A 13,327-nucleotide genomic window follows, 5' to 3' on the forward strand; every position below is an offset into this window, starting at 1 on the left:
TTAATACAAACTTTATACCACTTATAAATTTATAAATTGTGCAAGGTGAAGTATATACAGTGGCTTTGATATCAGTCTCCACTCCTGTTCTCTTAGAAACTCATAACCGATATGTCTAAGGGATCAGTTTGGCTAGAGTTCCAGATCATCTGTATGCCTATTTTGGCTTGTTTCCAGTGGTATTTTGTTTTGCAGTACTGGGATTCAACCCAAGGCCCTTGTGCTGAGCTATATCCCCAACGGTTTTTCTTTTTGTTTTTTGGGTTTTTTTGGTAACAGGGATTGAACTCAGGTCTTGTCCCCAACTTTTTTTATTTTTGTTTTGAGACAGAGTCTTGCTAAGTTACCTAGATGGGACTTGATCTTGTGATCCTCCTGCCTCAGCCTCCCTCAATGCTGGGATTATAGGCATGTGCCACTGTGTCTGGCTACCTCCTCATTTGACTGGGATATTTTCTTGGCTCAGGACTGTGTGTTAAAAAAAAAGGATAAAAAGGGCTGGGGTATAACTCGGTATAGAAGTAAAGTGCATACCTTACTTTAGGGTTTACTTACTGTTTACATTCTATAGGCTTTGAAAATGCAAAATGTCATGTATCCACTGTTACAGTATCATACAGAATAATTTCACTGCCCCCAAAATTATGTTTCACCTATCCACCCCTCTATTCCTCCCCAGCCCCAACAGTGATCTTTTTACTGTATGTTATGATGGTTTATATCTAGATGTCCCCTCAAAACCTCATGTGTGCAGACGTGGGGTGTTGGGGAAGTGATTGGATCATAGGGGCACTATACTCCTGTGGATTAGTCCCCTGATGAATTTATAGTAAATTTGATATTAGGAAGTCGGGTCTGGGTAATGGAGTTGGATAACTTGGGGCATGACCTGGAAGGGTCTGCCTCCCTTCATGGCTTCTCCCTGGCCCTCTGCTTCCCCGATGCCATGAGGCAGGCAGCTGTTCCTTCACCATGCCCCTCTGCCAGACCTCCCTGCACTGGAGCCAGCAGACTATGGACTGAAAAATGAGCCAAAATAATCCTCTTCTTTTTCTATTTGTAGGGGTTGAGTATTTTATCCCCAAAATGAGAAAAGTAACTAAGACACAGTCTCAGTAGTTTTGAGTTTTCCAGAATGTCTTACAATTGGGATCATATAGTTTGTAACTTTTTCACAATCTTTTTTTTCCACTTAATAATGTACATTTAAGTTTCCACCATGTCCTTTCATGATTCATAGCACATTTCTTTTACTGTTTTTTGGGGGGTTTTTTGGGGTACCAGGGATCAAACTCAGGACCTTGTGCTTGTAAGGCGGGGAGCAGAACCACTGAGCTAAATCCCCAGCCCGGCACATTTCTTTTTAGTATTAAATAATAATCCATTGTATGGGTGTACCACAGTATACTTATCCATTCACCTATTAAAGAACATTTTGGTTGCTCCCACATTTTGGAAGTTATAAAGCTACTAAAAACATTGACGTGCAAGTTTTTATGTGGACATAAGTTTTAAATTCATTCAAGTAAATACAAAAGAATAATGCCACTGAATCATATGGTAAGAGTATGTTTTGTTCCTTCCAAAGCAGCTGACCATTTTACATTCCTACAAGCAATGAATGAGAGTTTCTGTGGATCCACATCCCTACCAGCATTTTTTCTTATCAGAGTTTTGGATTTTGACTAAATAAGTTGTGCTGTCACTGTTGTTTGAATTTGCAATTTCCTAGTGACACATGCAGTTGAGCATCTTTTCATATACTTATTTGCCATATGTGTAGTTTATCTTCTTTAGCTAGGTATCTGTCTAGGTCTTCTGTCTTTTTTTCTTTTTTTTTGAGACAGGGTCTTGCTATATACTCTACGCTGGCCTTGAACTTGCAATCCTCCTGCTTAGCCTCCTAAGTGCTATGTCACCATGTCCAGTGTTTTTTACATTCTGGCAGTTAATCTAACTTGTTCATAATCCATTAATTTATTTTGTTGTGAAATGATGTATCATTTAAATATATATGACTGATCTTTAATGTTCCTTGTACTGCACTTTTCTGTTTTTTTCTTTTGTGGTACGGGGGATTGAATTCAGGACCTTGTGCTTGTAAGGCAGGCATGGTTCCACTGAGCTAAATTCCCAGCCACGCAGTGTTTTTCCTTTTTTTTTTTTTGAGACAGGGTCTCGCTATGTAGTTCAGACTGGCCTTGAATTCACTATGTAGCCTAGGCTGACCTTGAACTTGCAGCAATCCTCCTGCCTCAGCCTCCTGAGTGCTGAGATTACAGGCATGGACCACCATAGCTGGTTGCTTTATATTTTAAAAATTAGATTATATGTATTTATCTCTATCTTGCTTTACAGTGTGGAAATCCTTCCAAATCAACTTGGATAGGTCTAACAGTCTTTGTTATAGTTGCATAATATTTCATGGTATGAATCGTTCACAGTTTATGAAACATTTTCTATGAATGGTTATTCTTGAATCTAGCTTTTACCATCACAAACAATGCTGCAGTGTGCACCCTTGTGCTTATATCCTCGCACACTGGCACTTTTATTTCTATATGAAAGGAGGATTCAGTTGGTGGTTAGGAATACAAGCCCTAGATTCAGACTAAATGTGAAAGCCAGTCCTTTACTTATTATCTTGTCACCTTGGGCAAGTCACCTGATCCCTCTGTACCACAGGTTCTTCGTTGCTTCCTATAAAAACAGAATAATACTAACTCACAATGTTGTTGCAAGAACTAAATGATAACATTTTATTGTGCATGGAGCAGAATCTGGCATAAAGTAAGTACTCAATAATGTTATTGTTATGAGATAAATTCCTAGCAGTGGGCTTGCTTGATTGAAGGGCATGTGTTTTAAAATCTTTTTTTTTTTTGAGGTAGGGTGTCACTATTTTGCCCAGCTGGCCTCAGACTCCTGGGCTTACACTGTTCTCCCATTCCAGCCTTGTGAGTAGCTGGAACTACAGGCCTGCACCACCAAAGCTGGCCTTGAATGAGACTATCTTCGAGGTTGCTGGCCAATGGAAGCAAAGCACTTACCAGTAAGTGAGGCCCAGATGCATGTGTCCTTTGTCTTGGCTTTGGATTCTTCACTCTTCCTTAAGCATATTGTTAACACTCATTACAGATCTGAGTGGTTACCTAGCATTTTGAGGGTTTTTTAATTGGAAAGTTATGTAGTATAGTGGGGTTCTAAAAAATAGCAAATCTCCCTGGATTTGATCCCTACCAAAGAGGAGAGTGTGGATTTCAAAGACCTTAAGAACATTACCTCATAAATGAGATATTGAGCATTAAAGTCCAGGAAATGCAGGATTCTATGGGTTTGTCCCAGGAGAATAATTCAGGTGGTTTCTTTTATCAATATATTTCTGGGCTATCTTTTTATATCATCATTTGAGTCCCCAGATATAAGTTCTTTTTAGTAAAACACTTACTGAGCACTTACTAGTGTGCCATATACTGAATGAACATCTGCAAGAGTTCCAAGATAAATCAACAATGTGAAATCATTTTTATCAGTACAAAATTACACCTGAGCTAATACAAACAGTATCAATTGACAACACAGGTTATGTGAAAAATAATTTAATATGTCTTGACACTTTAGCCTCCCGAGGTCTTACAGTATTCTTTTTTTTTTTTTTTTTGGTACCGGGCATCAAACTCGGAACGTTGCACTTCCAAGGCAGGCGCTGGAACCACTGATCTAAATCCCTGGCCCTTACAGTATTCTTAATAGGGTTTGTCAGCAAAGTCGGAATCTCTTGTTCAGTTTTAGAGTCCTGGAAGGCTCTGGATGTTCATCAGCATGGGTCTGGACGAATTCTATCCCTCCTTCAAGGGCCAGCTCTGGAGCTGCTCCATCCAACGTTTCCTTATAAAGCCCAAGCACGTCTTTTGCTCCTCCTCGCTGCTCTCACAGATCCCGCATTAATCTAGCAGTTAGCACATATTCTTGTCAATATTGCCTTTGTATGTCAAACTGGATGGATCTTTAGGGAAGATTGGGGCGCGCCATCCCTCTGTTGTATCACATTAAGAGGCGGCCGCCCACAATATGCCACCCATCATAGAAACATACTCCACTCAAATCTAAGGGACTGCCTCATTAACCTTGGGTTCCTATTTCCCTCCCACTTTCAGCAATCTGGTTTATTCCATGGGTGGAGAAGGAAGCCAGATCGGCTGGGTGAGAAGGAATGGCGTAATTGTGAGGTCACGGTACATTGTCCCGAATGCCATCTGCTGGGGAGGGAGGGTGAGGTCCCCATCACGCCGAGATGACGGGAACGCAAGATTCAGGCATGCAGCTGTAAGAAAGATAGAGACCCAAGTAGCATAGACTATGGGCAAAAGTGGGGACAGGGAGTGAACAATGCAGGGAGCCTGGCGAGCAGAAGCAGGACACCTGAGGGACAGCGGAGAGCGCCGGCCGAAAGCGAAAGTGAAGAGCTAGACGCCTGGCAGAGGGATGGGGGCGGGACTTCCGGAAGCCATTTGCCTGAGTGGCAGGGGAACCGGAAGTGGAGGAGCTGCTGCTGTTGCTGGGGCCCGAGGTGGGACGCGCCAGAGCGGGGCCGCCGGGACTGAGCGAGCGTCAGACGCGCCACCCGCCGACTCCGCAGCCATTTGGGGCCCGCACGGACCCTCTACCTGAGTGAGTGCATCCAGGGTTCCAGGAACCCATGGCTTAAAGGTGGGGGTGGGAACGGGCGGGCGGCGAGGTGTTATTGTGAGAGGCCCGCGAACTCCCCTCCCCCACCTAAGCCGGCCCCTCCCTCGCGCCATCACCCCCACCGGCCTTTGGGGGGCCGCGCGCGCGCGCGCGCGCGCGCGCGCGCTCGGGCGACCCAGCGTTGGCCACAGCCGGCCGCGCCGCCCGCCTTCCACTGGAGCCTCTCTCTCAGCGCCCCACCCCCGAACCTGTCGACTCTCCTCAGCCGCTGGCTGGCGCCTCCACCCCGCCTCTCGTGGAGTAGTGGAGGAGTAGCGTGGCGGGGCGCAGCACCCTGCCCACCCCAGGACGAGGCCTCCCTGTATCCCAGCCCTCGAGGCTTGTCGTTCGCTGCTGCAGGCGCTTTTCCAGCCTCCGGGCTCCCTTTCCCCTGTGTCCCTAGGGTGGAACCTCTGACCCTTCTCTCTCCGCCCAGCTCCTGTCGGACGCCGAAACCATTTACTCTTGTGCGTGCGCGCGCGCGCGCGCGTGTGTAAGATCAATCGTGTTTTCCCTTTACCCATTTGATGAAATACTCATACTCTTTAGGAACTTCTTCGTTGCCTTCTAAAGTATTCCAAAGATTCAAGTCGTGACTCCGAGGGTTTCTTAGAAAGTTGTCCAGTCCAGCACTCTCTTTTAAAGGTGAGGTCTAGAGAGGTTAGTGATTTGTCCAGAGTCAGCTAGCTAGTTAAACCTGTCGGTGGCTAGATAGGTTTTCTGGGGTGTCTTTTTTTTTTTTTAACCTGGTCCACTTCGTTTACCAGGCCAGGGCCTTGTGGTCTACAGGTTCGAGTCCCTTATGGGATGACTCATTCTACTTTCTATAGATCCCGGGCCAGTGTTGTTTTTTATAATTTATGCAAACCTAAAGAAAATTCAATGTTTGAAGCTTTGACCTCTTTACAGAGTCTGCCATGGAGAAAGAAAGAGCACTTAGACTCAGGCTTGATTTTGTACAGTTTTAAATTGGGGGGAAAAATTTAAAAAAATAAATGGGGGTTCGTTGAGAGGTGAAGGTGTGGAAAATGAGGAAAGAGAAAATCCAGAAGATTGTTTTTTCCTTGGATATGACCTGTGTCTTTAGGTTCTTCTGGGCACATTGTTCTGACATAAAGGTTGCCTCCTTGTGGGAGAACTGGGGAGGAAATCATTATGTATTAGTTTGTTGGCTAGGGCATTGGGTAATAAATTATGGATGTGTTGGATCCTGGGGACCCATCCGGCAGCCACTGAGGCAGGGTATTGTGAATGAAGCTTGTCTTCATCTTCAGAATTCCATGCCAGCTCCCTCTGAAACAAACTGAAGAGTCTCAGATCCCTGTGGAAGCATTCTAAATCTTTTAATTCTTAATTAACTTTCTCCATCTGTTTTATGGCCCAAACTAAAGAAACATCCAGTTCATCTTGAGAATTTATAATTCTGTGTTGGAACTGGCTTCTGCACTATGCTGATGTAAGTATGTGAAAATTCTGGTGTATTGTCATAATCCAAGTTAAGTAGAAAAAATAGAAAATGCAGGAAAATTGTGCAAATTGCTTACTCTTTGTCTTCCCGGAGAACTCATTTTTATGGACAACTAAAGCTTCCCTGTAATATAGTTCTTGTGGTAAATTAACTTTTGTTCTTCCCATCTTTTAACTCCATTCTGCTTCGTTTTCTCACTGGCTCTTCTGTTTGTGATCTCAGAAATTAATGACTTGCTGCATTGGGAGATTATTATGAATCAGTAAGGTAAAATGGAAATCAGATGCCTTCCTGTTAGTTGGTTGTTTTTGTAATGAGATTGAACCCAGGCCTCCCTTGTGCTAGGCTAGTAGACTAGTGCTCTACTGCTGAGCTATATCCCCAGATCCCCTCCCCCCAAGTTCTTTTTTTATCTCTTTTCCTCCATTCCCCCACCCTCCATCTTTTGTTTCCTTTCCCGTTTGAAAAAGATCTCCCTACTTCCTATTATCTGCCTTTTATTTTGCTCTTTATTTATATTTTGGGCTTCTCATATAAGAGAAACCATGAGGTTTTTAAGCTCATGTGTCTCATTTATTTCACAACATTGTGGTCTCGAGGTGCATCTGTTTACCTACAATGCCTCAAGTTTATCCTTTATGGCAGAGTAGTATTCCATTGTGTATAAATACATTTTCTTCATCATCTGATGGTGGACCTGTAGTCTGTTTCCAAGATTTAACTAATATAAATTGTGCTGCTATAAATGAGTATGTATGTATTACTGTAATTCACTCAGAAGGATACCTGGAAAGGAACTAACTAGCAAGCTGGTTCAAATGGAATTTCTAGGTTTAGTTTTTTGAGGAATCTCCATACCAATCTCCATAGTGGTTGTACTAGTTTACATTCCCATCAATGATGTAGAAGGATTCCTCTCCCGGCTCCCATGCAGCCTTACCAGCATTTGTTAATGTTTGATTTTTTTTGATGATAGCCATTCCTTCTGGGGTAAGATGGAATCTTAGTGTTGTTTTCATCGCATTTCTCTAATGGCCAGAGATGTTGAACATTTTTCATGTGTGTATTGGCCATCTGTTCTGAGAAGTGTCTGCTCATTTCACTTGACCATTTTTGATTGGGTCTTTTGTTTTGAGGGGGTTCTAATTTTTTTTTTTTAATATGGTCTTCTTAGGCGAGTGGCGGTAAAACCTATGGCACACCTGCCACAGTGGACACGCAGAGCCCTCTCTGTTGGCATGCAAGCCAAGTCACCCCAGCAGCCAAGCATTGGCTAACAGTTGTTTTTTCTGAACTAAAAAAACCTCAGTATTCAGGTTTAATTGCAGGGTTGGCACTTTGTGATAAATAAGTGGGTTTTGAGTTACAGTTTGGGCACTTGGTCTCTAAAAGGTTTGCTGTCACTGCATTAGGCAGTTCAGGCTGGCTTTGAACTCTGTATCCCAGGCTGGCTTTAAATTCATGATGATCCGCTTGCCTCATCCTCAAGTGCTGGGAACACAAGTGTGCGCCACCACCCCCAACTAGATAGGGGTTCTAATTTTTTTTAGTTCTTTATGTATATTCTAGATGTTAGTCCTCCATCTGAGGAATAGTTGCCAAAAATTTTTCTCCCAATCTGTAGGTAGTCTCTTCACTCTTTTGGTTGTTTCCTTTGTTGTACAGAAGCTTTTTTTTTTCCTGATATCAGGACTCAAACTCAGGACCTTGAGCTTGCAAGGCAGGCACGTTGCCACTAAGCTAAATCCCTGGCCCATGTACAGAAGCTTTTTAATTTGCTATGATCCTTTTTGTTGATTTTCAGTATTACTTCTTGTGCCATTAGGATTCTCTTCAGAAATTCCTTGCTTACGCCTATGACTTCAGAGAGTTTTACGTACTTTATCTGCCAGCACATTGTTTCTGTTTTAACATTTAGCTCTTTGATCCATTTTGATTTTAATACATGGTGAGATATATTGGTCTTGATCCAGTCTTCTGCATGTGGATATTCAGTTTTCCCAGCATAGCACCATTTAGGTGGAGGCTATCTTTGCTCCAGTGTGTCTTTGGCTACTTTGTCAAAGATCAAGTAGCTGGATGTGTCTAGGATTGTTCCTGCTTCCTCTGTTCAGTTCCTCCATCCATATGTCTGTTTTGTGCCAGTACCATGCTGTTTTTATCATCGCAGCTTTATAATATCTTACAATCTAGGATTTTGATACCTCTTACCTTGCTATTTTTACCCAGAATTACTTTTACTATTCTGATTCTCTTCTGATTCCATGTGAATTTTTGGATTGTTTTCTCTCGATCCATGAAGAATGTTGTTGGTATTTTGATTGGGATTGCGTTAAATCTGTATATCAGTTTTGGAATTATAGCTATTTCCAGTCACTCAGACTTTTATGACCTGCCACAGGCTTCTCTCTGTATAATTCCTGATTCATCATCATCATTGCTCCCTGCCCCAGGGTCTACTCTTTGAGCTATACTGTCAGCCCTTTTTAAATTTATTTTGGGGCCGGGGATTTTAACTCAGTGGTTCCACCGCCTGCCTCACAAGCACAAGGTCCCAAGTTCGATCCCCAGTACTCCCCCCGCCAAAAAAAATTTATTTTGAAGCATTGTCTTCCTAAATTGCCCATTCTGTGCTCGAATTTGTAATTCCCCTGTCCCAATCTCTCAGAGTGCTGGGATTACAGGCATGCATCACTATACCTGGCTTATTCTTCATTTTTTGGTATAAAGTATGCAATAGTTTATCTGATTTCCAAATTTGAATCCTCTAAGCCCTCTATATTGTGTTTCCAGCCTCCTTCTTTTAGAGGAGATCACATGAATTTATGGCTCAGTTTTCTGGGAGTTTAAAATGTTACCAAGCCATAGACATAAAATGAAAGCTACTTTGTACTGTAGGATATTTGATTTAGCAAAATAATTCAAAATCCAAGTGTCTGAAGCACAAAGAAACAAATTTTTGCTCAGATATGGGAGGAAAAATGACCTTGTATTCAGTTTGGGGTGGAGGGAGGATGCCACTACTCTATTGGGAATAATATTTAATCTTACAGTTATAGCTACCTTTTATTTTTATTTATTTTTATTTTTTGGTACCAGGGATCAAAATCAGAACCTTGTGCTTGCAAGGCAGGTGGTGGAACCTTTTAGTTTTAGACAAGTGACTTTTTTTTTTGTACCAGGGATCAAACTCAGGACCTTGTGCTTATGAGGCAGGTGGCAGCACCACTGAACTAAATCCCCAGCCCTAGACAAGTGACATTTTGTACCTCAGCCGTGTGTCTTTTTCATTTTGTCAGTGAAGAAATTTAGGATTCAAATGGAAGTGTTTTGCTTAGTATCAGAATGCTACTAAATTTGTGTAGTGATTAAAAAAAATACTAAACATTGCTAAGTTAAACTTTATCACTGTTTCATACAGTGTTTCCTGTGTAGAACATAATATCCTTTGCTCAAGAATAATAGATTTTTTTATGTTCGACAATAATGAGCAAGCATCCCTAATCTGAAATGTTCCAAAATCTGAATTGTTTTGAGAGCAGACACAAGTGGATGATGCCACAAGTGGAAAATTCCACACCTGACTTCATGTGATAGGTTACAGTCAAAACACCGAAATCAAAAATGTTGCATAAAATTACTTTCAGACACTATATAAACAAGTGAATTTTCATGTTTCTATTTAGGTCTCATTCCCAAAAATATCTCATTTTGTATATGCAAATATTCCAAATTCTAAAAAATCCAAAATGCTTCTGAGCCCGGCACAGTGACACATGCCTACAATTCTAGCTATTTGGAAGATTGTAGCAGGAAAATAAAAAATTCAAAGAAAGCTCAATGGTGGAGTGCCCCTGGGTTCAGTTTCCATTGCCACAAAAATAAACAGATAACAAAAACTCTGGTTTTATTTTATTTAAAAAAAAAAAACTGGTTTTAAACATGTCTAAGGAGTAGTCAACCTGTAAATCACTGTTCAATATGGTTTAAATAATAAAGCTTCTAGCATAAGGTACTGTGGAATAGTTTTTTTGTTTTGTTTTTGAGACAGAGTCTCACTACGTAGTTTGGGCTGGCCTTGAACTCACTATGTAGCTCAGGTTGGCCTCAAATTCTGTGATCCTCCTGCCTCAGCAGGCATGAGCCGTCATGCCTGGCATGAACAGTTCTTTTTTTTTTTTTTGGTACCAGGGATGAAATTGGGTCCTTGTGCTTGCGCAGCAGGCCCCGAAACCACTGAGCTAAATCCCCGGCCCCATGAACAGTTCGTAATAAACATTAATTGTAACTGTTATTGTTATTTTAGATTACCTGTTGAAATTCTGAAAATCTATGTCTGTAAAGTAGATCGTAGATTTTAAAGAGATGTTGAAGTTTACGTGGACCATTAGAATTGAAAATATATGCACCTCTGGGATGCATAAGATGATTCTCTGGAATATAAGAGAAAACTCAAAACTTCTTTTTCAACATTTTTTAAGGTAAAAATGCAAAAAATTATTAATAATTTAACATGTACATTAACAATCCACATAATTTATACACAGATATATGTATATTGGGGTACATTTCAGAAAGATTCTAAGACATTCAAAAATGTTTAAACTCATTAATCTGGATCAATCTCTACTCATATTTATACTCACTTTGTGCTTTCCTATTACATTTTTTTTTTGGTACTGGAGATCGAACTTGGGACCTTGCGCTTGTGAGCCAGGCGATGGAACTACTTGAACTAAATTCCTGGCTCCTATTACATGTTTATCTAGCCTGTTTTTGTGCCTCCATTGAGAGAAGTCTACCTTATGAGACAGATGATTTCAGTTTATAGTATTTATTAGAAACTTATCTCACTGTTCTTGGCATGGTGGCATATGCCTATAATCTTAGCATTTGGGCTGCTGAGGCAGGAGGTTCACAAGTTTGAGATCAACCTGGTCTACATAGTGAGACCCTGGTCTCAAAAAAAAAAAAGCTATTAAGAGGATTTTGATTTGTAAGAAAGAATGGGACATCAGTGGAGGCTAGGGATGGAACCCAGGGCCTGATACATGCTAGGCAAGTGCTCTTCCACTGAGCTACACTCCAGGCCCAAATGACACGCCCCCACCCCATTCTAGGGTTTGAACTAAAGCCTCGTGCATGCTAGGCACCTTTTCACTGAGCTATGCCTCCGGCCTTTTTAAAATTTTATTTTGTTTTAAGACAAAGAGTTAGTTGCCTGGGCTGACCTCTGATTTGGGAGTCCTTCTGCCACAGCCTTCCAGAAAGCTGGGATTATAAGGCATATATCACCACGCCCAGCAGCAAAGAAGCTTTTCTATAGAAGGTATAGAACAGCGATGGTGAACCGTTTAGAGACCAAGTATCCAAACTGCAACGCAAAACCCACTTATTTATTGCGAAGTGCCAACACTGCTGCCCCTTATGCGCACTATTACCTGATGCTCGGCTTCTGGGTGACTTGGCTGATGTGGCCGCAGGGAGGGCTCTGCCTGCCTGCTGTGGCACATGTGCCATAGATTCACTACCACTGGTATAGAATATTTTATTGAGTTTCCCAGGCATGGTGGCATACGCCTGTAATCTCAGCATTCTGGAGACTGAGGCAGGAGGATTGCAAGGGCAGCCCTGTCTCAAAAAAAAAAGTTTTATTGTGTTTACAAACAAAAGCAAAACCCTTAAATTAAATTTATATATGGGCCAGGGATTTAGCTCAGTGGTTTCACCACCTGCTGCGCAAGCGCAAGGACCCGAGTTCGATCCCCGGTACAAAAAAACAAAAATTATATATGGCAATATTTTGACTTCTTAAATCATTCTCCCTATCCCATCCCTCTTACTGGGGATTAAACTCAGGACCTTGCTCTTGCCAGGCAGTGCCGGCGCCACTAAGCTACATCCCCAGCTCTTTTTCCTTTATGCTGCTTTTGTGTGTGTGTGTGTGTGTGTGTGTGTGTGTGTGTGTGTGTGTGTGTGTGTGTGTGTGCGCGCGCGCGCACCTTTCTTAGATGTTGAAAGCCTAAACAAATACCATAGACTGATTGGAGCTATACAGATTCACCTTCTTGATTCTCATTTTTTACATTGACGTTGCATGTCTCCTGGGTGAAATGGTTAGATATAAGGCCCCTTTTAGGGAGTCAGAATGAATTGATTTGTGATCAGTGGGTCAGATGTGACTTCATTGGGATCAGGCAAACCTAATTTCAGGTCTCATTTAGTCTCTCACTGCACAAACTGCCTAAATTTTCTGGCCTTTGTTTTCTTCATTTTATAGTACTTTCGTGAGGATTGGAATGGTATGTATAAAACATACAGGATACATAGTCTCTTGTAGTTATTTTCTGAAAGTTGCCAGTTGTAGTAATCTAAGCATGCCCAAAATGTGGATGATAGTTTACATTTTTAGTCAGATAGGTGCTTAGCCCTCAACCTGATTGTGGGTTTTTGGTTTTTCTTTTTTGTTTTTTAGATTTAGTGTCATTTATCGTTCCAGTTTTAGTATGTGTACTGCCAAAGTGAGCACAGATCTAGTGTCATTTAGAATCAAGGTAATTTATATAATTAGTGTTAATGTTGTTTACTTTTGTAATTTATTTTTCTCGAGAAGGTATCTTTTTGTGTTTAGAGATTGGTACTTTGGTATTCTAAAATCCATTACCTTTGGGTGGGCTTGTGGCTCAGTGGTAGAGCACTCACAAAGCATGAGGCCCTGGGTTTGACTCCCAGCACTGCAAAAACAAAAAGCAAAAAAACTGAAAAACTACTACCTTGGCAGTGTCCAGTGTGTTTTATATACTCAGTATGTATGTGTGCATAATATATACCTCATACTGTATATCCCTACTTGTGTGTATGTATCTATATTTATAGAATAAATATAAGTCTTTCTTCTTTTCACAGAAAGGCTAGTTGTATTTGAGGATGGGAAAGAAAAAAAAAAGATTGCTCATATAGAGTAGAGCCTTGATATGAAAGCCACAAAATCTTAGACTTTTCTCTTTCTCATTGTCCTTTGCATTTAGAATCTATTTCTTCACAATTGGTTGAAAATCGTCTGGTTTCCTATTTGTCTTTCTAGAAGATTAACATTTCTGATTTTTCTGGGTTTACTTATTCCTTTTCTGC

General features: G+C 41.3%; 1 protein-coding gene across 6 annotated transcripts in view; it reads left to right on the forward strand.

Annotated features, from left to right (window-relative positions):
• Window positions 1-4,519: 4,519 nt before the first annotated feature.
• Window positions 4,520-13,327, forward strand: part of Pafah1b2 (platelet activating factor acetylhydrolase 1b catalytic subunit 2) — a 31,949-nt gene continuing 23,141 nt past the window's right edge. The window contains exons 1-3 of one of the 6 annotated variants that reach the window (XM_021237736.2): window positions 4,557-4,671; window positions 5,278-5,373; window positions 6,120-6,184. In XM_021237736.2, coding sequence (XP_021093395.1) covers window positions 6,177-6,184 — 8 coding nt within the window. In that variant the 5' untranslated portion in view covers window positions 4,557-4,671; window positions 5,278-5,373; window positions 6,120-6,176. Of the gene's footprint in view, window positions 4,672-5,277; window positions 5,374-6,119; window positions 6,185-10,502; window positions 10,678-13,327 lie in introns of all 6 variants that reach the window. The other 5 variants (XM_004856652.4, XM_087212419.1, XM_021237737.2 and 2 more) reach the window with 5 other exon arrangements.

This window comes from Heterocephalus glaber, unplaced genomic scaffold, assembly GCF_053883595.1.
Source record: "Heterocephalus glaber isolate CG9 unplaced genomic scaffold, H.glaber_assembly_v1.0 deba00001429, whole genome shotgun sequence".
NCBI classification, from domain to species: domain Eukaryota; kingdom Metazoa; phylum Chordata; class Mammalia; order Rodentia; family Bathyergidae; genus Heterocephalus; species Heterocephalus glaber.